Source organism: Ursus americanus, chromosome 32, assembly GCF_024610735.1.
Source record: "Ursus americanus isolate L20-20 chromosome 32, mUrsAme1.1.p, whole genome shotgun sequence".
NCBI classification, from domain to species: Eukaryota; Metazoa; Chordata; class Mammalia; order Carnivora; family Ursidae; genus Ursus; species Ursus americanus.
The window spans coordinates 12,455,005-12,480,856 of NC_142158.1; the positions used below are offsets into that span (position 1 = coordinate 12,455,005).

Sequence of the window (25,852 nt, forward strand, 5' to 3'; positions counted from 1 at the left end):
TACAGTAAATGGCATCTGCTTGTTTTTATTTACTTTCAAGCAATGTTGAGTGACAGCAGCCTCCCAAAGAAACTTCACAGTGCTGTTTCAGAAACGTGGTCACAGACCACGGGATTGTAAAGGGAGCAATAATGTCATTGTCATCCTCAGGGACAAGCAGCGTCTGATACATAGTAGGTACTAAATAAATATTTGAGGGATTATTGAATATCAGTGATGCAGGCTACTGAGAATCACAGAAAGAAAACGGTTATAAAGACATATTCACTTTTCGGAAGAAAGAGCATGCACAAACATCGTGCCGCTTTCTTTTACAGTCGTCTCACTGTTCTTTTAGAAAACAAAACAAAGAATAGTATGGTCCCTTTTTTGAACAGCTTGAAAGATGTGAGGACCAGAGATTTTTAAGTCATAAGACAAATTCGTGTTTTACCAAAATCATAAGATGCTCTGCCCAACTGTCTTATCTCAGATGGGCTCACACTGCACAGGGCCTCGGGACAGCAGAAGGGGAAAGACTTCACTATTAGTTTAAGGATTTGAGTTTATAAAATTATAGGTCATGATTTTACGATCTTCCACGGCAGTTTGTCTGTACTGATCACTTTCTGTGTGCTAGGCATTGTACTGGGTAATTTTTACACGTTCTCATTGCAAATTAAATAAGATCAGAAATTTTTATCTCTATTTCACAAGAGGGATTTCATGTGCACTGACTTCTTCAAGGTATAATATATGGTAAAGCTGATTTAGGATTCCAGTTCTTAAAAAAAAAAAAAAAAGCTTTACCTAGCTGTAATTCTCATATCACAGTTTAGCCATTTAAATTGTACAAGTCAGTGGGTCTTAGCATACTCAGAGGGTGTAAGTATCTCATTTATTCTTGAAGTTACGCACTCATTTGTTTTATCCAATGCTTAGAGCAGCTTTTTTCCTAAGGTTGGTAAAAACTAATTTCTCAAAGTGACTTAAGCAGAACCTTACTGGCACACGGGTAGCTTACAGGTTAAGTAAGTTTGAGTCAAACTTTTGTCTGAATCCCATCTCCTTGATAATGATTGTGTGATCTTGCACGAATTCTTTAACCCATCTGTGCCTCAGTTTCATAAACTGCAAAAAAAAAAAAAAGGGTAATAATTAAAGGAGTGAATTCACTCACAGTCCTTAGAATGCTGCCTGATACATACTAAATAATTATATTATTTACTATATTTTATATAGTAAATTTATTTACTATATACTACAGTAAATTTATTATACTATTTACTATACTATTATTACTATACTAAATAACAATAATTATAGCTATTATTGTTATAAAAAGCACAATCGATCTTCCTGGTAGCTCATGAGTATTGCAGAATTCTAAAATAGCTTCTGAATCATGGAAATTGTGGACAGTGAAAAATATTTACTGTACTCTAATTCTTTGCAAATTGATGATCCATGGTGTCAACAATTTACTAATAAAAATTTTTTACAAATAATTTGGCATTCAGAATGTATTTTCCCATTTAAAGACTACTTCTTATGACAGAGATACCTAGCTGCCTACCTAGTATCCCGTTTTTCCTTCTTCATCATTGACAGAGCACCGATTTTATTCTGGATGACAATGTGTGGGCAGGACTATGTTTCTGGCCTTCCTCCCAGCTCCGATGGCCAGAGATGTAAAGATATTGCTGAATAGGGCTTCCAGGAAAGGCCCTTTGGTTGACTCAGTTGGGAGAAGTCTTTTTGCCCTTCCTCTCTTCCTCCTCCTCTGGGTCTTGATCACTGCACCTGATGTCTGGGGACGATTTGGCTTTTAAATTGAACTTGAGAAAGGAAACCACTCGTTCAGTACGGAGAAGCAGAAAGATGGAAGCTGGATGCCTAGTACCAATTGTGGACCGTCTGTCTTCTTTCCATATATATTATCTCATTTAATCCTCATAACTTAGAGTTATCTTTATTTTTATAGATTAAGGAAATACGGTTAACTGATTTGCTCAAGGTCATACAGCTAGTAAGGGATAAAAGCAGAATCAAAGGGCTGTATACTTCCCAAATCTCTGTTTTCATTTGACCTTTGAAGTATATACTTAGATTCAGCATCAGCATCAAAATGGTAGTATGAAAGAGTAAAGTGCTCAAAGGCTCTATTTTTTTAAAAAAATTTATTTATTTGAGAGAGAGAGTGTGCGAGAAAGAGAGAGGGAGCAAGGGAGCCAGCAAGCATGAGCTGGGGGGAGGGGCAAAGGGAGAGAGAGAGAGAAGCAGACCCCCCACTGAGCAGGGAGCTGGACACAGGGCTCCATCCCAGGACCCCAGGACCATGACCTGAGCTGAAAGCAGATGCTGAACACTGAACCACCCAGAAGCCCCTCAAAGGCTCTATTTTTCTTATTATTTGGAAATATAAGTTCTTTAGCTCGCAATAATGGATTATTTGCTCAGCCAGCAAGTTATAAAAGGTATAGATTTGTTAATAACACTTCTCTGTTTTTTACAGTGCTTCAGCAGCAGCCTTGAGTTGGCTTTCAGTTTAGAAAAATCTAGTAGTTATCAAGTCTAAAGTTAGTGGGATAGCAGGAACTGCCATCTTGTTTTTAGTCACTTGCATATTCCAATAAACCCAACAACAAAAGAACCATTAACTCCACGGAATGTATCTTATTCCAGCTCCCTCCAGGGCAGTTCAGTAGTTAGTTTCACCTCAATGAATACTGACTACAGGAAAGAAAGAAACAAACAAAAAAGATTTTTGTCAACCACATTTACTGGCTCACATAAATATTTGAAAAAGAATCCATCTGTCTTCCCTTTCTGTACCCTTGGCACAATTAATTATAGTGCTTATTAAACAAATTACTGTAAATATCCAAAAGGGGAAAATGAATTGTAAACTATGAGAGGGAGGTCGATAAATAGCTAAATATGTCAGACACTGAAAGGATTATTTTTTCTTTAAGATTAAGCCACTGACTTGCAAGTTTTACCAAAATAAATTTCATTACTTCATCTCAAGTTTTGACAGTTGAATTTTTACATAAAAGTTGCAAAATTCCAACTAAAGAACAAATAAAACATTCAGACATAACTTTATTCCAACTTTAGCAAATAAAGAATGACTGAGTATCCATTTACGTTAGTTCTCTGGTCCAGAATACAATTCCATTTAAAATATTTGTGATCACGCTTCTGTATGTCATGGTTAGCTTCTAGTGGGAATTAGTATATAGTCTGTTCTTGATGAAGACAACAACGGACAGATGTTGCCTGATCCCTGGATAATGCTGAATGTGACAAAACCAGCGAGACACATTAAGATATTTCTCCTTTTCTTGAACTGTCAGGTCAACCTAAATAGAGATTAAAAACACACACAACACAGACATTACATAAGAACAGTTATCAATATCAGTTGTGTAGAAGATAAAAAACTCGGGGAGAAAAACTCCAGTTCTCAAAAGCCGATACATTTAGATAGGAGTAAAAAGTTTCAGCCACTTAAAAGAGCCATTTGTTTCATGCTTTTATGTTCAGTTTAACACCAGATATGCTTTTTAGGGAAGTCTCCAATTTTCAACAAATGCAAAAATTACATTAACCCAGCATCCAGAGATCCAAATGTTACAGGACTTCTGTCCCCTTAGGGCCCCTGTCATTGGTCACGCCACTTCGAAGAATGAAGAGGTGGACCGGACGAAGAATGGTGGGCAGCAAAGCAAAGTTCATTGAGCAAGAGTATAAAGTCCCTGGAGAGGAAGCGGGGGCCCAAGTGCATTGCCCTCAGAGTTTCTATGTTTAGGGGTTTTTATGAGCTCTTTTGCAGAACTTTCTTAAGAAATCAAGGTGTGCTGAGTCATGCCAATCGGGGCTTTGGTCACGTATCTGTCTATTAGGTTAATGTCCACGTGCTCATGGTCCTTTTTTTTGCTGAGATCTAGGGGCTGAGGTCTTAACTGCCTCTTGCCTGTGATATTGACAAATGCTTTTGTGGTTGTCTTATTTTAGGACGTTTTGCAGAAGTCATTTCTGCAAAGGCCGCAAAGCAGAATGTCAGTGCAGTCCTGTCCAAGATGCAAAACAGGATGTTAGTGCTGTTTTATCTTAGCTGTTCTGACTCCGTATTTTCTGGTTGGGGACCCTGGCTCTGACCATCTAACTCCTAACAGAAAGAGCTTGTTTTTTACTTTTTGGAAAGGAAGATAGGCGAAGGAAGAGAATAGCTTCCAAAAGGCTAAGAAGTTGATTCTTTCTACAATAGTCTTTAGCAAATCTAAAAGCAAGGTTTATTAGGATCTAATATGCTTAACAAGGGAATATCATGTAAACTTGAATATAAATACACACACACACACACACACACACACACACTTCGAACTCGAATACACACACACACACACACACACACACACTTCCCTTCCATATATATATTACTTCCTTTCTATTAAACTTTGGGCAAGTGCCTAATACAAGAAGGAAGGCTATTTCCAGTGGCATATGCCTCAGATGAACAACAGACCTTCTCAATTCGGTTTGCTACAAAGCTGAACTCTATCTCCAGTGGACGTAGTAGGTCACACAATTTCCTGTCAAGCTACAAGAATGTCCAGAGATTTGGTTAGAGAAAGACGCAATAAAAACAGTTGGTGCCCATCATTTCACTGGGCTCCAATTTCAGAGTAGGTGACTCAGAGACTTTTCTCTGAGACAAATCTTGGACTGGAATCATGAAGAGTTGTCAGGTAAAGAGAGAGCCAGCGCAGCAGTAACTAACAGCTATGACCTATGTTTATAGCCAGCTCCTTTTCCTGTTGTTAAAGCAACATTTATTCAACAGATACTACAAATCTCTGTAAAACTGACTGGAATATTTACGCAAGGGAAAAAAAACCCCTCCTGTAGTTCAAACCCATTAGCAGTCTGCTTGTCGGAAGGCACGTCTAGTGAGACAGATGTCCTGTGGCTGTTCAGAATTTAGCATATACTCATGTGTACAGGCAAATACTCTGCCATGTTACTGAGTCAACAACACTGAAGGTCAAAATCACTCCAGTTTGCAAAATGTATTGCAGAATACAAAACAGTATTAATAAAATTAAAAGGTACACGTAGTATTTTCTCAATAAATGTTTCACTGAACTCATTTCGTTTTCATATTTACTATAAGGCAATTTAAAAAGAAAAATTGATACAACTCATCCTGCTTTCCTTTTTACCTTAGATATGAGGATACTATTGTATCAGTATCTGATCTTTCAACATTGTCTTTGGAGGCCTCAGATGTCCAACTCTGTTGGCTCAGTTTACTTAATTAGCAGTGAGAGTCTCTTATTTCTGCTACATTAAAAAAAAATGTAAGTTTCAGGTTTAGGTCCTTACTTATAAGCTGCTACACAAATTATAAAAATATACTCGTCTTGTTTAAGGAGGTGTAAGTCTGCATCTAGTTATCAGGAATATGTTACTATAACTATTTCACCTACAATATCGCTAATCTATGGCATGGAGATAGAAAATTAACATATTAGTCAAGAAAATTGGCCAAGAATGTCTTTTTTAATAAAAAAGGTACTTTTTATTAAAAAGAGAATTCAAGGCTTCACATGTGGGGAATTATCTTATTCCTATCTGGTCTGTACACAGAGGCAAATAAACAACCACACAGAATAAACTGAGTATCAGTTTATATTTCAAAAGGTAAACACATTTTGTAGAAGAGCTGACACTTCATTTTTTTTCTAAATCTTTTCCATATGTGAACTTCACCACTGACTTCAAAAGAAGACATAAGATTTTTAAAAAGCTCAATCACTAGTAAACACAGCTACAAATCTAACAGGAAATGGGGGGTGAGTTTTCTTCATTCATACATACATATACATATATATATGTACATACATACATACATTCAAATCAACTTCACCAAACCTCTTTCCTGATAGTTAAAGCAAACAACAAATTTTACTCCAACTTGATTTCATGTCACTTGCCCAAATACAGGATTCAAATCTGACAACTTTCTACAATTTATTCTTTTCAAAACTCTTCCATTTAAAAGTCTCCACTCAGCCACTTTGTGAGATGTTATTTTTCTGAATGAATTAAAATACACTGAGAAGAAAGCATTTCCAAACAATACAGTACTGATGCTTGTTTGATCTACGCGCAAGTTGTTCACTCAGACTGAAACACAAAGGGCAGTGTCTGTTTACTATTCACATTTCAGAGCAGTATTTGCTACTGCAGAAGGCTTGTTAATGCTGCTGCTCAGCCTAGGCAAGAACAAGATACAACATACAGCAAAATCGATATTCTCCAACATAAAAATTTCACATCTGAGTCTCTATTGTAATGATTATGAGTAGACCCACGGCACAAAGGAATTTATTTGTTTGTTTGTTTGTTTTGGGGGGGTACAAAATAATTTTTTTTTTAAGGTTTATTTATTTTGGAGAGAGCGCAAGTGAGTGGGGAGAGAGGGAAAGAGAGAGACTCTCCAGCAGACTCCCCACTGAGCACGGAGCCCAATACAGAGCTCACTCCCAGGACCCTGAGATCATGACCTGAGCCAAAAGCAAGAGTTGGACACTTAACTGACTGAGCCAACCAGGAACCCCGGGTACAAAATAATTTTTATTCCAAGAGCTTCCAAAGCTTCTTCTAACATTTCCTATTTATTCCAATAATTTTTAACTAGATGATCCACTTCAGAGAATGTAAATCAGTTCATTTTCCATCAGAAAATTTTGCCAGAACTACACAAGAACTTTTCCAAAAGGTTCAGGTTACCACTTACCCTCCTTTTAGTTTACACTTTGGAGCTTGTCCCATGAATCTGAGAAAATTATGACTGATCTCAATGTGCTATCTCTGCTACATTTTTGGCAGACATTTTTAAAAACCTTACAATTTTTTAGAACTTTTTAGATGGGATCCCCTGGGCCCTTTCATGTACATCGTTGATCTTCCAGCATCCCTCTCTAGTCGGCTAGTTTCTTTTCCTTTCTTACAACAGGAAACACAATGTGACTTTCCAGTCACCACTTCCTGTTTCTTACTGGCCCACATGCCACTGTGTCTACAGCGATGATGCTTGGCTTTACCTAATCATCCCTTTTTATTTATATTGGCTCTCTATACCTAGTCTGAACCTTCAAAGCCAAAGAGATAATATTAGTCACTAATTTCCCATGGAGACATGTGAGCACCACTTGAAGTGACCCATTCCAGATCGGGGTGAGAGGCTGGTTTGCTACCTTCGGGACATTCTTTACGGCTGGTGCTCCTGGACTGCACTGCAGCTGTTTCTTGTACTTTTCCTTTCTTTCTAAAAGAATGACATACCTCCACTGGTGTTCCTAACTTCAAAACAAATGTATTTTAGTTGATAACAATCTCATAGTCAAGCAGCACAGAACGCTACAAAGGATTTCAATAATCTTGAGTAACAGTCTGTTCAGAGGGACTGCTATCTACAAGTGAAATCACTTTAAGAAAGCAGTGAGTCACTGGTATGATAATAAACAGCCACGCTAACTGGCAGTTTCACAAAGGAAGAACAACGTAATATTCCTCAAAGGGAATTAAGACAGACCAGATCTTATAATTAGAGTAACTTAGCCACAACTAAAATTGGGCTCACAATGAAACAAAATACTGTGGGATTATCTGATGACTTGAAGGTTCCCTGACTGCTGTTTTGTACACTGTGCTGATTACATATTAAGTATTTAATAATGGGAACAAATAAATGAAAGAATGCATGAGGGCAAAAATAAATATATTGCCAAAGCAAACAAAGCACAAGAAACTGATGAACATGGGCAGGTAGCCAATCTGAGCTTCACGTCGACTCTGCCTGAATTTAATACTGAATAATCACCTTTTTCTCATCTGGATAGATTTACGCCTAACTCAAGAGGGATGTCATTTAACACCACCGCGCAATTCTACCACAGTAGAGGTTTGAGTCTGCGAGGAGTTCCTTGAGAAGGTGTTTATTTCTCTGATGTACTTTGCCTGCACACGGACCAGGGTGGGAGAGATGCTTTGGTTATGGACTCATTTCATACACCCAAAAGGATGGTGAGCTGAATGATTTACATATCATTCTACTCACTTTTGTTTTGAAAAAGATAAGCGTGGTATCCTTCATCATAATATCCTAGTCACTACATGTAAAGAGGACATACATTCCAAAACAGGAAATATAAATGGGCACATACCATTAAATATTGTTAATGTAACCCAAGTTTTAACATGCTGCATTGAACAACACACTTCGAACCTGCCTGAAAATCAAACACAGGCCAGGGCACCTGGATTCATAATTAAATAACTTTGCAGTTCGTGCTATGACTATTTCAATTTATAGAATTATGACCTTGTTCACTCTGCTGGCCAAGAAATTCCAGACAAGCTCCCTCCTCCTGAGTATTTCCTTTCCCTACTGCATGACCTGCATAAGCCAGAAGAGAGAAAAACGTAAATACACACTTGGTTTGCAAGAGTTACACTTTATTACATGGGAGAAATGCTGTCCTTCTTCATGAGAGCTCGATGCCATAAGAAGCCAGGCCTTCACTAGCCTGCTGACAGCATCACACACAGGATTAGAGATGACATTTCTCCTAATTTTAAGCTTTAAAATTTAGTAATGCCACATTTAAATGTTTTAAAATGTCTACAAGGGTGCTGTTGTTGTTAGACATAAGTCATTCTTATGCTCTTCTAGAAAGTAGCCATGTTCTTAATAGTGGATTCGCCCTCAAGTCAGGTTATGGACACCCTCCTAATTCAAAGACTGTAGATTTGTCACCGGAATAAAGATCAGTAGATACCATACCAGCAAACTCTCTTTAGCTAGAGGCTTTTGTATTTTGAAATGAGGTAAATTGTGCCATGTCACCATTCTACGTTCAAAAAGTTACTAAAATATTTTGAATCTAGAATGGAATAAAAGGAGGCTGCTGTGATCAAATTATTTCAGCTCTACTTAAACTCTCTTCACATTCAAATAAGGTTTTAGAGTTAATCATATTGAAGCATAAAACTAAAGACCGCACTATAAAGCTATACAACCTAAAACAGGAAATACAAAGAGGAAGAGATTGCTAACTATTGCTGATGTCAATAAGCATCTAGCTGTATGATGCACTGTGCTAAGAGCCTGGAGGGGTACAGAGAGAAACAGGACACGATCCTCCTCAGTCCCCTTATTTTGCTTAAAACTGAGTCTTATCTGTTCGGAGTGTCCTACTTTATTCCTCTTGTATCAATAATTATTAATAACCCTCCTTTCACTGTCAAAAGTATTGTTTTGGATGAGAAATCAGATGGTCATCCTATTCATATGCAAGATTTACATTCAAACTTCTCATAAGCTTTCTAGAAAACAACATAAATTCCCTTAAATAGCCAAAGGCATCCAAATCCTGCATTTACTTTGCTAACAATTTCATGATTCTATATTTTACTTTATTCTATTTGCCTCTTTAATTTTTCCATAATAGTCTCACCAGAAATTAGCACTTTGCCTTATTCAATTTTTTTCAGGTGAAAGAGTCTTATCTCTTTGAAGAGATCAACAGTTGCTTGAAAATAGGGTTTTATATTTCTTTTATGTCTCTCAAGGATAGTATTATGGACACATATGATGGACTCAGTATGTATAGTTGTAGTAATAGAGACTGAGTGGCTGAAGGACCATACTAGATGGTTACAGTGATAATGTTATAGAACTGAGCACAATCCCTTAGGGATTTGAGAGAAACAATGCTTAATAAATCGAGTAAAGCCACTGAGGAATTAGAGCTTGAGGGGCGATGAAGAAAAATTATCATACGTTATGGTATTTGATGGTGTATGAAGGGCGTCCCCATACACTGTGACACTTGTGGCAGAAGACGAAGTTAGTCTTGGCCCCTCCAAAACCCAGGCTGTGTCTTTGCACAAAGCACACGATGTTCCAAGCCCTAGTTTCCTTCTCTATAATAGGAAGATAATGCCACTAGCCCCATCTCCTTTTGAGTTATGAGGTACAAGGGGAAAATATACATAAAACTGAAAAATCTAGAGGAATCTGTTAATTACGTTATTCAATGTTTAGGGAGGGGAGTGCAGACTATATGCATGTGGGAGGAATTACGTCAGACCATAGTGTTACACATATGAGTTGCTGCAGTTTCTGGCTTAAGCAGTTTACGATTTAAGAGAGAAATTTTCCAAGAAGAATTACAGTAGAAAGTGAAAACCAGAGCTGAGGGAGTCTGTGAGGCACGGACAGAAACAGAGGAAAGGGCACTTCAGGATGCTTCAGGAGCCTGTGAGGGCTTCACGAGGAAATAAGTGCTGCGGTTGAGTGACACTTGGTAAAATGTGAAGAGGAAGATAAGGGCTGGGCCCAGGGAGCCGAAGAGAAGAGCAGTGTGAGGCCCTTGAGCAGAGGGTGCACAGGGTGAGAGACCAGGGAGTATGCTATGGCTGAGAGAGAGGTGTGTGTGGAGAACAAGGGCAATGAAGCTGGCAGGGGAGGCAGGCAGGGTCGACATGAAGAAGCGGCTCCCATCCCAGGCAGCGAGGAGCTACTTATTTTGAGAAAGACAGACACATTCATGAGAAAAATTGTTCCCGTGGCAATGAAGATGGACTGCATGAGATGAGACTGGTGGCAGGAGGCCATTTCAATAGCCCTGACAGAAGATAATGAATTCTGGAACTAGGGCAATGTCACCCAGGATCACAGGAAGACACGTGAGAGAGGCATCCAGGTGGTGGAAACAGAAGAACCTGATTAATTGGATGCATGAGGTGCAGAATACAGAAAAATGTATGGGTTATTTTTTTCCACAGGGGAGAAGCTGGGTGTTGGGAAGATGTTTTAGGTGCAGATAGACTTAAGGAAGCATAAACTCTGGAGCCAACTGCCTGGTTTCCAGAGCTGTCTTTGCCACTAACTGAGTGATCTCAAAGAAGATATCTGACCTCTCTGTGCCTCTCTTACTTCATCTGTAAAATGGGATGATAATAATAGTGCGTACCTTACAGAGCTATTATAAGGATTAAATGAGTTAACATTTATGAAGCATGAAGAACACAGTGAGTGCCATATAATTGTTTGTAAATAAATTTAAGATGGGATACAATTTAAAGAGACTAATCAGGGCGTACGGGTGGCTCGGTCAGTTGGGTGTTCAACTCTTGATTTCACCTCAGGTCTTGATCTCAGGGTCTTAGGATCAAGCCCCGAGTTGGGCTCCACACTCGGTGGGGAGTCTGCTTGAGGATGCTCTCTCTGCCTCTGCCCCTCCCCCAACTCATACTTCTCTCTCAAATATATAAATAAATTAAAAAAAAAAAAGAGAGAATCTGGCCAGATAAAGGGAGAAGTTGCACAAATGGGAAAGAAAGGATATAAAATTTGGGACAAGATCCAGAAACGGGGCAGGAGGGTAGTTCAAGTAAGAGAGTAGAGAAAGGAGACAAGGCAGATGAGAATGAGCATGGAGTGGGTTAGAAGATGAAGCCATTCAAATGAACGTCTCCAATTTCTAGCTGAAAGAGAGAGGACGGCTCTGTGATAATGACTGAAGATAAAGGGGGAGGGAAAAAATGGGGTTAAGGAGAGTGCTAAAGGTCTGGAAGTATGTCTGGGAGGAATGAAAGAGCTGATCTGTAGGAGAGCCTGGTTGAAACTGGATAATACAAATTTATAGTGGTACCAATCTGCAGCTCTGGGATTTCTCCAACAGAGTTCAGCCTAGACATAGGATTGAAGGCATTTATTAGCACTGACCAAGAGGTGGGGATTTACAGGCAAAGGGTGGTCAATGGACAGTGGAGTAAAGAAGCTGCAGATACTAATAAGAGTATTGGAAGTTACACAAAAGGGGATCTAGGTTGGATGGAGAAAAAGAATGTAGGTTTGGAAAATGGAAGGAAACCAGTTGCTTCAGATAGTGATAGGATTAGTGAATAGAGATTAAGAGCTAAGGGTTAGAGGATGCACAGAATATGGGGTACTGCAATTAAGATGTTAAAAGGACAGTGGGATGGTGATGATGGGGGCCAGGCGATGACAACGATCAAGCTCAAAGGGTGGCAAGAGAAGCAGGTGCGAATAAGAGCAGAAACAACAACAGGCAGCAAACAGGTCAAGGGACAGGAAGCTACTATATTTGATGGAAATGTGGAAGGAATATGTGCATAAGGTACCTTTTATAAAAATAATTTTTATTTGAGAAGGGGAAAATGCAAATTTGATTTAAATTCAAAATAAATAAAAAAATCATTCTGAATGTTACAGAGAAAAAAGCTAACAACTATTCAAATACTCACTATAAAGCGATGAAGTCCGTAGTACAATAGGATATCTGCTAAGGTAAAGTTATATCCTGTAAGGTAGACTTTATCTTCAAGATAGGAATTAAGATCCTAAAAAATAAATAATAATAAAATTTTAATTTAAAAACAGTAATAATTGGGGCCTCTGGGTGGCTCAGCCAGTTAAGCATCCAACTCTTGATTTCGGCTCAGGTAATGATCTCAGGGTTGCGAGACTGAGCCCCATATCAGGCTCCATACTCAGTGCAGAGTCTGCTTGAGATTCTCCCTCTTCCTCTGTCCCTCCCCCCACTCGTGCACTCGTGTGCGCGCTCTATCAAATAAATAAAATCTGAAAAAAAAACAGTAATAATAAAGTTAACTACCATATCATTGGACTTCAAACATTTAGAAGACTATTAGAAAACAAAATACTGACTTTTAATTTGATAAATTTAATCTGACATTAATAGATTCAGATTCATTCAAAGGAACAGATCATATACCAATCACCTCATTTTTAAAAATAGGATAAACCTTATTAGTCTTATTTTATTTTAAAGAAATAAGAAAACAGTAAAAAATGCTATTCAAAATGCCATCTATGACCATTTCAAAGATACCAATTTTGGGGGGGGAGGGCAGAGATCATTTTTTAAATTATGTTCATGTTAGATATACTTTTTCCATTACAATATAAAAAGCTCTTCAACAATTTCTCTTAAGAGGATTATAATTTATTGGTTTGCTATATTTTTATATATACAGATTTAAAAATTTTTAATTGTAATACAATCATATTTCCATCTTAGCCACTTTTAAGCGTATAATTCAGTAAATATCAGGAGTATTCACACTGTTGTGTAACCAGTCTTCAGAATTTTTTCACCTTGCAAAACTGAAACTCTATCCTATTAAACAACTCCCCATTTCCCCCTCACCCCAGACCCTGGCAACCACCATTCTTTCCATTGCTATGAACTGACTACTTGAGATACCACACGTAAATGAAACCATACAGCATTCGTCTTTTTGTGACTAGCTTATACTTAGCAAAACACCCTCAAGGTTTAGCCATATTGTTAGCATGAGTCAGAATTTTCTTCCCTTTTGGGGCTAAATAATATTCCATTATTTATATATACCACATTTTATCTAGTCTCCACCAATGGGCCTCTCTCGGCTATCATCAGTAATATTGCTATGGATGTGGGTGTACATACATCTCTTTAAAGCCCACTGTGAATTATTTTGGGCATATATCCATAAGTGGAATTACTGGATATATGGTAATTCTATTTTGATCTTTTGAGGAATCAGCATATTGTTTTTAATAGCAACTGCACCATTTTACATTTTTAACTGGGTTCTTAGTTTTTTTGTTTTTTTTTTTTGCTGAGTTATAGGAGTTCTTTATATATTTTGAATATAAACTCTATTAATTACATAATTTGCAAGTATTTTCTCCCATTCCATGGGTTGCCTTTTCACTCTGTTGATTGTGTCTGGTGATGCACAGAAGTTTAAAATTTTGATGTAGTCCAATTTATCCATTTTTACTTTTGTTGCCTGTGCTTTTGGTGTCATATTCAAGAAATCACTGCCAAATCAAATAACATTGTATTTTTTTCCCTAGGTTTTCTTCTAAGAGTTTTATAGTTTTAGGTCTCACATTCAGGACTTCAATCAATTTTGAGTTAATTTCTACATATCATGTAAGGTAACATTCCAACTTCAACTTCATTCTTCTACAATTGGAGATCTAGTTTTTCTAATACCTGCAAGACTCCACAGTTTTTTAAAAAAGATTTATTAATTTATTTTAGAGAGAGAGAGGGAGAATGCAGGCACGGTTGTGGGGGGAGGGGCAGAGGGAGAGAATCTTCAAGGAGATGCCATGCTGAACATGCAGCCCAACACAGGGCTCCATCTCACAACTGATGAGATCATGACCTGAGCCAAACCAAGAGTCTAGCACTTAACTGACAGAGCCACCCCTAAAAGACTCCAGTTTTAATCACCATTTCAACCTACAGAAAGTTCTTTGCCATTTGCTCTCCAGACCACAATCACCGATTTTCAAAATGCAATGTTAGTTAAAATATATACACAAAAGAATTCATTTAAATCTTTAACAACAATAACAACAAAATACTAGTAAGCACTGAGTTCCCTCAATGGCGAATAAGCACTTTTGAAGGAAAAAAATTATTAAAGTACATGTTAAAAAATGAAATAAAAATCTTAAGAAATCCTAAAAGTAAAAGTCTGACAGAACAGCAGGAATGAATCAATTACCTCCCTGAGAAAAGAAAAAAAATGTAGATTAAAAAACAAGATCATATGAATACTTTAGGTTCCTCTCAAAATTAACATGTAATTTAACAGCACAGGAATTCATGCTGCATTCCTTACATTACATTCAAATCAAATGAGACAAAAGATTCACAGACAAAAGTTCATACATCAGTTACATAGATTATTATCATATAGTCTCACAGGCTCCTCTAAGGACTAGTTACAGAACACTAACACTGCTCAGTGGTCAACAGCATTTATTCCAGAAAAATTCCTTAAACTGTAGAGAACATTTTGTTTTCTCAAATCACATCCCAAACGCCTGGCACATGGTAGTTCCGTATGTAGTAAATATTTGCTGAATTGAATTTAATCTCTTTGAGTATGCCCATGTCTTCACCTAGAGACAGTAATTTTCAAAATGCTATATAAACATGGAACTGCTAGGGGTGATACAGATGAGGGCCTAAAGGACTATGGACAAAAATGAGACAAATGCAGAAGAATCAAAATAAAATTTGAGTACAGAGGGTGAAACAGCTGGTATATGAGCTACCACTTAAATTCTAGAGTGATCTGTGAATGGAGATAGTTTCTCTCCAAGTGTCTTCAAATGAAAAAACTCGGATAAAATTTAAGAATAAAATAAATATAACTTCAATTTAATTTTAAGAAGTATTTTTAAAAAAGGTCTGAAATAATAATTTAACACTGCTTTGTACAGTGTATATATTCTTAAAACAGAATCCATGTGTAAGTTTTTGTTATAGACTGTCCAGGTTGTCATCTTTAAAATGTCCTTATAATCAACATTTTTCTGATTAGCGATATAACACAAATTTCCCTGCCATATCACAGAATTTCACATATTCAGAATATTCACAGAACTAATATTCAGTGTTCATTTCCTTTGTTTTAAACAAGTCTTTCCCATGCCACTGCCAAAGTTTATCAAATATTTCCCCCACAGAGTTCTACCTGAGGTTTTTTTTTCTAATTAGTATTAAACTTTCTATTAACATTGAAAAAGCAGTATAATAAACAGCTATATATTCTCTATCTAGATTCAACAAATGTTTTGTAATGCTTGCAATTTTGAAATCGTATATTAACTTAATTACGAGTCATTTAAACTTAGAATAGTGGTTTTAGCCTGAAATGGAACTTAAGAGAGTAAGAAAATAGTCCAGTATTAAAAATGGGCAAAAATTGCATACAAGGAAATTTTTAAAAATGATTTAAATCCTGGTACACCTATATGAGGCAATACTAGCAGGTTATCGAGAAGACAGTATAAATGAGTATTTTGTGGACGTGACAGATGTTCAAGACACAGCCAGTGAACAAAAAAAATGCAAGTTACAATGGCCAATAGCTGCCCACTTTTAAAATAAAACACACATGTCTATACAGAAAGGAAAAGCATGGATAGAACACGAAGGGAGTTCAATAAATATTTGATGACCAAACCTAAGTGTTATTAGTGCTTCTCTCTTGGTGGGACTACTAATGCTTGAAATTTTTTCCCTTTCTTGTATTTCCTAAATTTATATAATAATTACTTACTGCCTTGAAGATAAAAACAGTAAAAAGCAAAGCGAAACAGAAAACAACCCTTTCTCATCTATGCTCATATGGCCAAAAATCACATTGTAGTCCATTATACATACATCTGTCTCCCCCACTGGTCTGCGCTTTGTACAGGCAGGGGCTGTGTCTACTGGGTCACTGTACCACTGGCCCTTAGAACTGCATCAGGCACATCAGTGCAGGTACAGGTAAGGAAACTGGCAGAGCAAGGATGACAACTAAATCACCTGTTCCCTGTACACTTCAAAAATGGTAGTATCTCCAGTCAGATTCTCTTGATTGGAATTTCAAATAATATTTACATATCCCAGATACAACGTTTTGGTGGAATTACTTTCATGTTCTTAATACCCAATCTCTAAATATAACTTTGAACTTATAAACCCAATTCAGTGAAATCCTGTTCATATCTTTCAGAATGAAGTATTTCATTACTATAATTTTCTTCTGGAAAATTATAAGACATAGTTATATTTATATTTTATTTGCCTGAAATCCCATTCACTTAAAGGAAAGACATGCTTGCTTCCCTCTGGAAAGGGTGCTGTGCATGACAGAGGCCAGTGGGAGCGGTCAGTATGGATATTAAGCATGAACAGTTGATCAGAATAAACCTATAAAGGAACAAGGACTGAAATTTACTTTTTACCAGTTCTCTTGATGATATCTATCAAAAATATAGTTTAAACCATCTCTCCCAGAGTGATCAACGAAAAGCTTTCAGTTCTGAAACCTTCTTGCACAACTTATACTACCAATTTATATGATAATGGGAATAAAATTAGAAAACAGAAGGTATTCTTGCGGTGATATGTGGTTGCCTACATGATCTCTAAGGTTCCTTCAAATTCTAAGCTTCTACAAAAAATTTTTTGATCTGCTTTATTTTTATGTAAATAATTAATAAAAAATATCATTTGGAATGTTTTTCACTGCTGGTGACTCTGGAGCCATATTCAGCATATTCCTTGTACTGACAGATTCTTCTTTTATTTTGATTTTGCTTCTTTGGAAAGAAAATACAAATCTTAAAGCAGTAAGTCTCAAGGAAAAAAATGTGGGTTTTTTCAGATCAATGTAACCATTTTTTTCAGTAATTCCCAAAGATTCTGATTCCCTTCTTGCTTTCAAGAAAGTACTTTACTGCTAAGTGGAGAAGCTAAGTATTAAAATATTACATTAAAAAAAAAAACCATACAAATAATTGTTGACTCTGATGAGTGTTAGGAAGAAAAAGCATATAGAACAAAGACCTAAATGTGTTAGAGAGAAGTGGTCAAGAACATTTCTGGGGAAGGGGCATCTGAGCTAAGATGTAAAGGGGAAGGGTGGGCAGAGTCTGTTCCCAGCACAGGTAATAACAGGTACAAATTACCCAGAGGCAGAAGGAAACAAGAAGGCCAATGGCTTCGGCTAGTGAACCTCAGGGGAGAGAGCTTCCTGCTACTAATAGCTGATGCGTCTTTAGCTTCTAAAGAGAAGTCACAATACCTTCAACAGAGTGCGGATGTCGTCTTTATTGGAGTGCCCATCTATTCGAGTTACCCTGTATTCCAACCACTGCTGAACGATTGCTTTTTCTTCTGCAGTGCTCCCAAGCAAATACTCTTTGTTGGCCTGCTTGACAAGATGAGCTGCTATAGTAGTTAGTCCCGTCAGACTTGGACCATTGTTTGTTTGAAGAACTGGAATCTTAAAAAGAAAAAAAAAGTTTTTCTGATAAATTTTAAAAACAAATACCAACATGACCTTAAGTTCCAAGGAATCACTAAATCTCTCACTGTTTTTTCAAACACCCTAGGATTCTACTCTAAGATACTAAACTATATTCAAATGAAAACCAGGAAAATAGTAAAGATGTTATTTACCATTTGAGAACACATGCTTGAAGTGAAACCGGTAGTAACACTGCCGAAGTCCATGTTTCTACATAATTCATAACTGTGCATACCCAAGAGGAAAAAATGGAAATCCTACTAATAGTGCATTAGTTTTAAGTTTACCAATACCCTATTTTAGCAGGACGAACATACTTAAATAAAGCTGACTTCTGTAATAATAAAAGGATATGGTTACAGTAACACTGACTTAATGTTGATGTAGTTAGAACCACCAAATGGGATCCGGGCTGGTTTTAGTGATATGTGATCTAATACAATTTTCGAATCATTTAGAGTGAAGTCATGTTGGCCAATATTTCATATTTAAAAAACATTCCAAAATACAATTGGAGCCACTGACAATACTCCGGGCTTCAGGTAATCATTTGAAAAATAATCCTGTTTCTGTTTCCATTATTAAAACAGCAATACAAAGGTTCAGGCTGTAAGAAATTGAGAATTAATTAAATGTTCTTGATGCACAACCAAGCAAAGCACTATGAGAAATTTAAAAGAAAATGGAAGGTATCACATGATGGGGAGACTGACCAATTACAAATAACAATATACAGTCTAAACTACCCAAACAAACAAAAAAGAGTATTTTCTTGGAAAGAGGGCTACTTTTTGCAGTCACTAAATAGTATCTTGTACCTGTAAAGTGATTTACACTTTGCAGGACACTTTCATGCTCACATCTAGGTCAACAGGACTCTCTGAAGTATACAGAGAGACTAACGTTTTACAGGTACAGATTCAAAGGTTACCTCACAAGTCAAAGGAAGTAACAAAAGGTACTCTCCGGTTTTCCACTTCTCATCTACTTCCCCTTCACTACTTAGCTCCTTGAAATTTTCACTTTTGCCTTCATACCTCTAAGATCACCAATAATATCCTTTAAAAAAATGCACTGAAAGAAAACAATAAGGAACCCTCTGGCGGTGCTGATTCTATTGTTTTATTCCTTGTTAGTTGGTTCCTTGTGTGCTTACCTACCTGTGTTCACTTTGTGGTAACTCACTGAGGTTTATTCGCTTTTCTGAAGGTGTATTATACATAAAAAACAAAACAAAATAAAAACAGAAAAAACTTGCAATCAATGAGCATGTGGGGGGAAATGGCATTTAATTCTAAAGAGATTTGTAAAAATAAATTACCTACAATGCTACATTGCTAACTCAAAAACTTCCCAGTTACCTTCTCACTGCACCTTCTAAGTTGGTGAGTAATTTCATCATCATCTTACAAAGAACCAAGGTCACCTGCTTTGTCATGGCAAAATCAGGGTTTGGATAAAGCAAGACTGACTTGACAGTCCTTTCTCTTCCCTTCAGACAGCCTAAAGCACACAAATCTTATGTAGTTGCAATTATGGGACACATACTTTTTCCACATTCATCTTAGGATGCCATGGTTTTCTAAGTAATCACCGTTGACGGCTAATAAGTAATATTATAATATGCTGATGTACCATAATTTAACGAACCATTCTCTGAAAGCTGGATCTCTGCATTGTTTTCAATTTTTTAAAAATTTCCTTAAATAATCTCTACACCCAACATGGGGCTTTAACTCATGACCCCAAGAGATCAAGAGTCGCATCCCCTACTGACTGAACCAGTCAGGTGACCCTGGATTGTTTTCAATTACATAATCTCCCCTTATCTGTGGGGACTATGTTCCAATACCCCCAGTGGATGTCTGAAACCATGGATAGTACCAAACCCTATATATGCTATGCTTTTCCTATACATAAATACCTATGACAAAGTTGAAGAAATAAATTAGGCACAGTAGTATGAGATTAACAGCAATAACTAATAATAAAGTAGAAAAATTATACCAATATACTGTAATAAAAGTTATGTGCATGTGTCGGTTTCTTTCCAAACATCCTATTCTACTGTACTCACCCTTCTTGCGATGATGCAAGATTTCGAAATGCCTATATAATCAGATGAAGTGAGGTGAACGATGCAGGCGTTGTGACATAGTGCTAGGCTACTCCTGACCTTCTGACACTATGTCAGAGGGAGGATCATCTGTTTCTGGACGCGGCTAAACATGAGTAACTGAAACCGCAGATACCAAAACCACAGATGGGGAGGAGGTACACAGATGGGTGACTCTGTATAATTGGTAATGCTGCAGAGAATATCTTATTGCTTGATGTGGAGAACAAAGGCAAAAGAAAAAAATTAAATTTTCTTACAACTTACAGCCCAATGACAAGTCCTCGAGACAGGTAGAGTGACATTCCTCTAGGAACTCAACTGCCTCCATCGATGTTAATACTTTGCTAAAGGCAAAAGGCAACCTTAGCTTAACAGCAGCCCGACCCCCAGGATCTATAAATCTTCTTTAACGTACAAAAATCCCTTTAGAAACTGCCTTTATCTCTACCTCCCCCCCCCAAGATATATGTTAGCACTCATCCTCCAAGCATTTGGCTCCCTGATAATACACCCGAAGGGTCTCATGACTCAGGCTTTATTATACAGTAATAAATGATCTTTTCCTAACAATAGCTAGCCCTTCAAGGTCCTGGAAACCTTGCTTCCAAATTCCTTAGAGACTTATGCTATCCTTAACCCTCTCCCAACTTGAACGTGTATAATCAGTCACTCCTCACAACCCCCGGTGCAGCTCTTTCTGCCTATGGGTCCTGTCCCTGTGCTTTAATAAAACCACCCCTTTTGCACCAAAGATGCTTCAAGAATTCTTTCTTGACCATTCGCTCCCGAACACCAACATTTTCACATCACTGCTGGCTTACTGCTGTCAGTTGTCTCCCTGCCCCACCAAAAAAAAGACCGAATCTTTTCATATATTCCCATCTCTTTCCCCAAACATATAAATAGAAACTTTCAATAGCTGCCCTCTGCTAAGACCAAAAAAAAAAAAGAAAGAAAGTTTTAATTAAAATAAGAAACCACACTCTGAACTCCAAAGCCGTCACAACTGCCCTCAAACTATAATTTTGGGCTTACTTTGCATTGCAGCACTTTTCATATTGGCCTACTTCTTGCCCCAAACTTCCCCCAATCTTTCATAATTTTGATCTTATACGTTTTAACACCAGCTTTTCTGTGAAGTTTACAAATCCATTTGCACAGTCAAAATTAACTTTCTCCTCCACATTCCTCAATATCTCCTCCATTTAGGATATATTGTCTTGCCTTAAATTAATTGCCAGCGACTGTTTCTCATACTACGTAAGCTTCCTGAAGGCAAGACTTGTGTCTTGGCAATGTTCTCTAAAAAACAGAAACCAAACCAGGGAGCAGTGGGTGAAGGGAAGGAATCAGCATGAGGCCAGAGGAAAAAGCAAAAGCAGGAGGCTTTGGCTCCAATCAGTGGGCTCATCTTAGGCAAGCCCGAAGACCTTTCTAAGCTTCAGTTGAACTTATGTGTAAAAACTACACTAGGACTAGTTTTAACATAAACCAAATGAAGAACAGAAAAAGAAAGAACAAAAAATAAACGTCACATGGAAAAAAATCTCAAGGGGGCAAAATATTTTATCTATTCAAAGCAGTCTCCTACAATCATTCTCCTTTCCTAATGCATTCCATCCACGTCAAAGGATGTTTATGAATGAAACACACATGTTCTTCATCGCCCTGATAAATCTGAGTCCTTATACCTTACCAATTTCATACTGTATTAATCTTCCCCTTCATTGTCTGCACGTCTCTGAACTTGAACAATCAGAAAAACTTTCCTTGAATTCCAGATTGGACCAAGACCACTTAATGTGCTCTCTCAGCCATCTCGGCTTCAAAGTAGCACTTTTCACTTATTGTAATTAAAATAGCAGCAATATTTGTCCACCGAGGTTAAAGCTTCCTGAGGAGGAAGGAGTGTGTCCGTCTTCTCAACCACCGCTGCATTCCCCAGTCCCTGCACAGTGCTACTTGGCACCCCGTTAGCTCTCTGGAATAGCTGCATGACACTGAATGAAAGGTTGTGTTACCGTAAGTGCTGTCACTGAACGCAAATACGGGGCCTCCAGATTGGTCTAAGGGCTATCTGAAGGCCCTCCTCGCTTTCCCAAAACAGGATGACAATTTCCCAGGAGAAAAATTTCAGGCCAAGCCGGAACCGGGCAGATTCCCGTCCATCCTCCAGGAGCCAGGGCCGCAGGAGGAGACCGACAGACGCCAGCCAGCCCGCCCTGCGGCGCAGACACGTGCGGAGAAGAGCCGCAACCTCCGCCACTGCCGACCAGTCCGTCTTACCTGGGCTCAGCAGGGCCCGCTCCTGTCCACCTCTTCCCATCCACGCCACCCCATTTCTCACCTGGCGCTCGCCCTGAGCACTGTATTTGTTCCCTTTACTCAACCCCAGGGATTTCTCCAACAGAGTCAACTCGGCAGTCGCCGCCATCTTCCGGCAGGAGATCCTGGCAGGGGAAGGACCAGGACAGCAAGGATCTTCTGCATTGGCTGGGAGGGAAGGCCCACGCCCACAAACGTCCCCAGCTATTGGCTGAACGCAAGGGGGCGTGGAAAACGAGCCTGCGCTCAGGAGGCGGGGTCAAGGTAAGGGGAGAGGCGGAAAGATGGGTGTGACACTGGTGGAGAGGTGGTGGCAAACGGCTCTGTGAGTTCTTGGAGCTCCTGAGGGCGTATTGCCATAACGGGCTTTGATGTCTGCCAACTTATAGACAGCAGGCTGTTGTCCTGGCTGGCAGAATTAACTGGTTAGCTGATTTGACATGCTAAGAGACTTTATGCATAATTGGAATTGAGATTTACCTTAGCTTGGCTTGGGAATCTGTGAATTTGAACAAATTGAATAGCAAAGAATTCACAATCTATTAGGAGTTTCTAACAGGGTGTTATTCATGGGGATTTTTTATCGTATTGGAAAAACAAATTTTTCTACATTCAATCTACAGCTAAATAGTAGCAGTAGCATTAAAATTTAAAAATTATTTATAGAGCACTGGGTAGGTTAGATACCATCAAGCAATTCCTGTGCCCCACGAAAATCGGCCATTAATAGTTTTAATGATCTTTATTTGCAATACCACAAAGATAAAGTAGTGATGTAAATTATGTAGTTTTTGTCATTTAAATAAGCAATGCACGTAACATTTTCCCTCTGAGCTGTTACATGCTTACATCTTTAAAGTAGAAAATGGGTAGTGTGTGTTGAAGCCTGGACTACTTCTAGAAGATTTCTGGAAAAAATGCTTTCCACATTAAAAAGTAAATAAACAAAATGTGTATTAGTCTTAGAGAAATGGAAAAGAAGTACTACAAGGTAGTTGACCACTAATTCAGAAATATGGAAGTTTCATAGGGAAATACTGTCCCTTCCTTACTCCCAAATAATGAGTTAACACTGGCAGCAGAATTAAATGTAAGGAAAAGGAAATTTGGCCAAATCAACATAAACAAAATACAAAGGAAATTCCAGTGTAAGTGGATTGTTGCACATTGATATTCTATTTTCCATATACAGAGACTTGAATCACTATTTCATTGGCCTTCAAAAAGGCCAGTTCTCTGAGAAAACTCACCTATCTATTTTCAGTGTTTAGGTTCAATTTCTGCTTATAATAAAACATTTTTAAAAATTCCATAGTTCTGTAATTCCAGTGGATGGTATATTTAAAATAAGACTTGACCTGAACTGTGATTTGAGTTCCAGGATAAAAAAAATAACTGGATGGACGTTCCCCTAAATGATAGAAGTGATAGTTTGGGGGAGTAAGATTGGATAAATGGATAGAATATCACCTTCTAACTTATGCAGTTTAAATTATTGCAGATAGATTTTGTAATTAAAAAGAAAATTTGTCTTAATGTAGATAGAAGCTTCTTCCCTTCAAGCCCTGAAGTTTTTTAATACTGAATTTCTTTTTATTTTCTGGTATTCCTACTTTTGTTGTGGATGTTCACAAATGAGGGGGGAGAAAATTGGTTAGCCACTGCAGTGCTTCTGAAGTGAAAGGGAAGGGAAGTGGTGCCACATAAAAGAGGCAAATTTATGGGGCGCCCGGGTGGCTCAGTCGTTAAGCGTCTGCCTTCCACTCAGGTCATGATCCCAGGCAGGGTCCTGGGATCTGATCGAGCCCCGCATTGGACTCCCTGCTCAGTGGGACGCCTGCTTCTCCCTCTCCCACTCCTCTTGCTTGTGTTCCCTCTCTGTCTCTCTCTCTGTGTCAAATAAACAAAATAAAATCTTAAAAAAAAAGAGAGAGACAAATTTAAACTGGAGTCCAGGAAACAGAGTTTCTATATTCTATTCAGCACTAACTGGTTGTGTCACTGTAGGCAGGCAATTAGCCCTTAAGACTCAGTTTTCCTAAATATAACCCCACTGGGCTTGGATTCTATCTGGTTCCTTTTGGTGTTGACATTATATCTTCCAGTGTTTAAGATGAGCACACATATTTCATTTTTTGCCTTAAAGTTAACATGCATTTTTGTGTACTTTTGCTTTAAAGTGAATATGTGTTTTTGTACAACTAATGTAATTTTGTAATTGTAATTTTGAAATGTAACTGCACCACTGAAGTAATCTTGTATAGTTGGCTGGAAAGCCTTTTGTTGTGGCCAATTGTGATATATAAATACCATGACTTGCTTGTTTTATTTTATTTATTTATTTTTTAAAGATTTTATTTATTTATTTGACAGAGAGAGACAGCCAGCGAGAGAGGGAACACAGGCAGGGGGAGTGGGAGAGGAAGAAGCAGGCTCCCAGCGGAGGAGTGTTATTTTATACGATAAAAATCCCCCGTGAATAGCACCCCCTTTTTTTTTTTTTAAGAGAAAGAGCATGCATGCATGCACGTGCGCATGCCTGTGTAAGCAGGGGGTGGGAGCAGAGGGAGAGGGAGAGAGGGAATCCCAAGCAGGCTCCATGATGAGCCCAGAGCTCCATGCAGGATTTGATCTCATGACCCTGAGATCATGACCTGAGCAGAAATCAGGAGTCAGATACTTAACCAACTGAGCCACCCAGGCGCCCCCCAGTATAGTTTTTTCTTTTTTTTAAAGGACCCAGCATTTCGATTTTGCAGTGGGCCCCATGACTTATATAGTCAGTCATGCATGTAAAGCTTGTTACCTTTGCTTTTGAGTTTAATAGACTAAGAAGATTCCAAGAAGCATTTGAGGTTTGGACATTCCGTATCCAGTGCTCGAATATATCTTTAATAAATGCAGATCTGTTTCAGAAACTTCAACATGATCTAGCATGGCTGCCTGTGTACCCTCCTTATTTGCTTCCTCGGGGAACCCAGAGGGAAACTAATCCTTGCTGAGCACTATTGTGTGTGTTCAGTGTGTTAGCATAATTTATATCATTTAATCTCTACAACAATAATAGGAGATGTGTGACCCTCCAGGTATGATTCGAGTCAGGACATTTGGATGCAAACAACAGTATCTACTCTGATTAATTTAAGAAGAGGCAGGGAATACAGGAAAGGATTTTAGGAAGTTCACAATAATGTTAGGCTGGAGGCTAGAGAAATAATCTCAAACCTAGGGTTCCAAAACCAAGTTGGAAAATTGGCCTGTTAGCAAACTTCTACCACTTATGTCATGGCTACAAAGTACAAACACCAGAAATTAGATGTTACTGCAGCTACTACTGCTACCAGTGCCAATGCCACTTCTGCCTCAGGAACGTGACCTTCAAATCATTGGGAAACTTATCTTTCATCATTACCTGTGGAAGCTGGATGCCTGGGCTACCGGCTTTTCCCCCAGAAGCAGCAGTTCTGATTGGCAGAACTTAGTCACTTGCTT

At 38.2% G+C, this 25,852-nt stretch overlaps 1 protein-coding gene across 2 annotated transcripts; it reads right to left on the reverse strand.

The window, feature by feature from the left end:
• On the reverse strand, positions 1-22,533 carry EEF1E1 (eukaryotic translation elongation factor 1 epsilon 1). 2 transcript variants are annotated; one of them, XM_087857975.1, is made up of 5 exons: positions 22,383-22,533; positions 17,692-17,892; positions 12,328-12,423; positions 1,556-3,344; positions 1-1,110 (listed from the first exon to the last, which is right to left on the reverse strand). In XM_087857975.1, exons 1-4 carry the CDS (start codon positions 22,467-22,469, stop codon positions 3,204-3,206), a joined length of 525 nt encoding a protein of 174 aa, XP_087714101.1. In that variant the 5' UTR covers positions 22,470-22,533; the 3' UTR covers positions 1-1,110; positions 1,556-3,203. The 2 variants fall into 2 exon arrangements, with proteins under 2 accessions (XP_087714101.1, XP_045667592.1); XM_045811636.2 differs by lacking the exon at positions 1,556-3,344.
• Between the last annotated feature and the right edge of the window lie 3,319 nt (positions 22,534-25,852).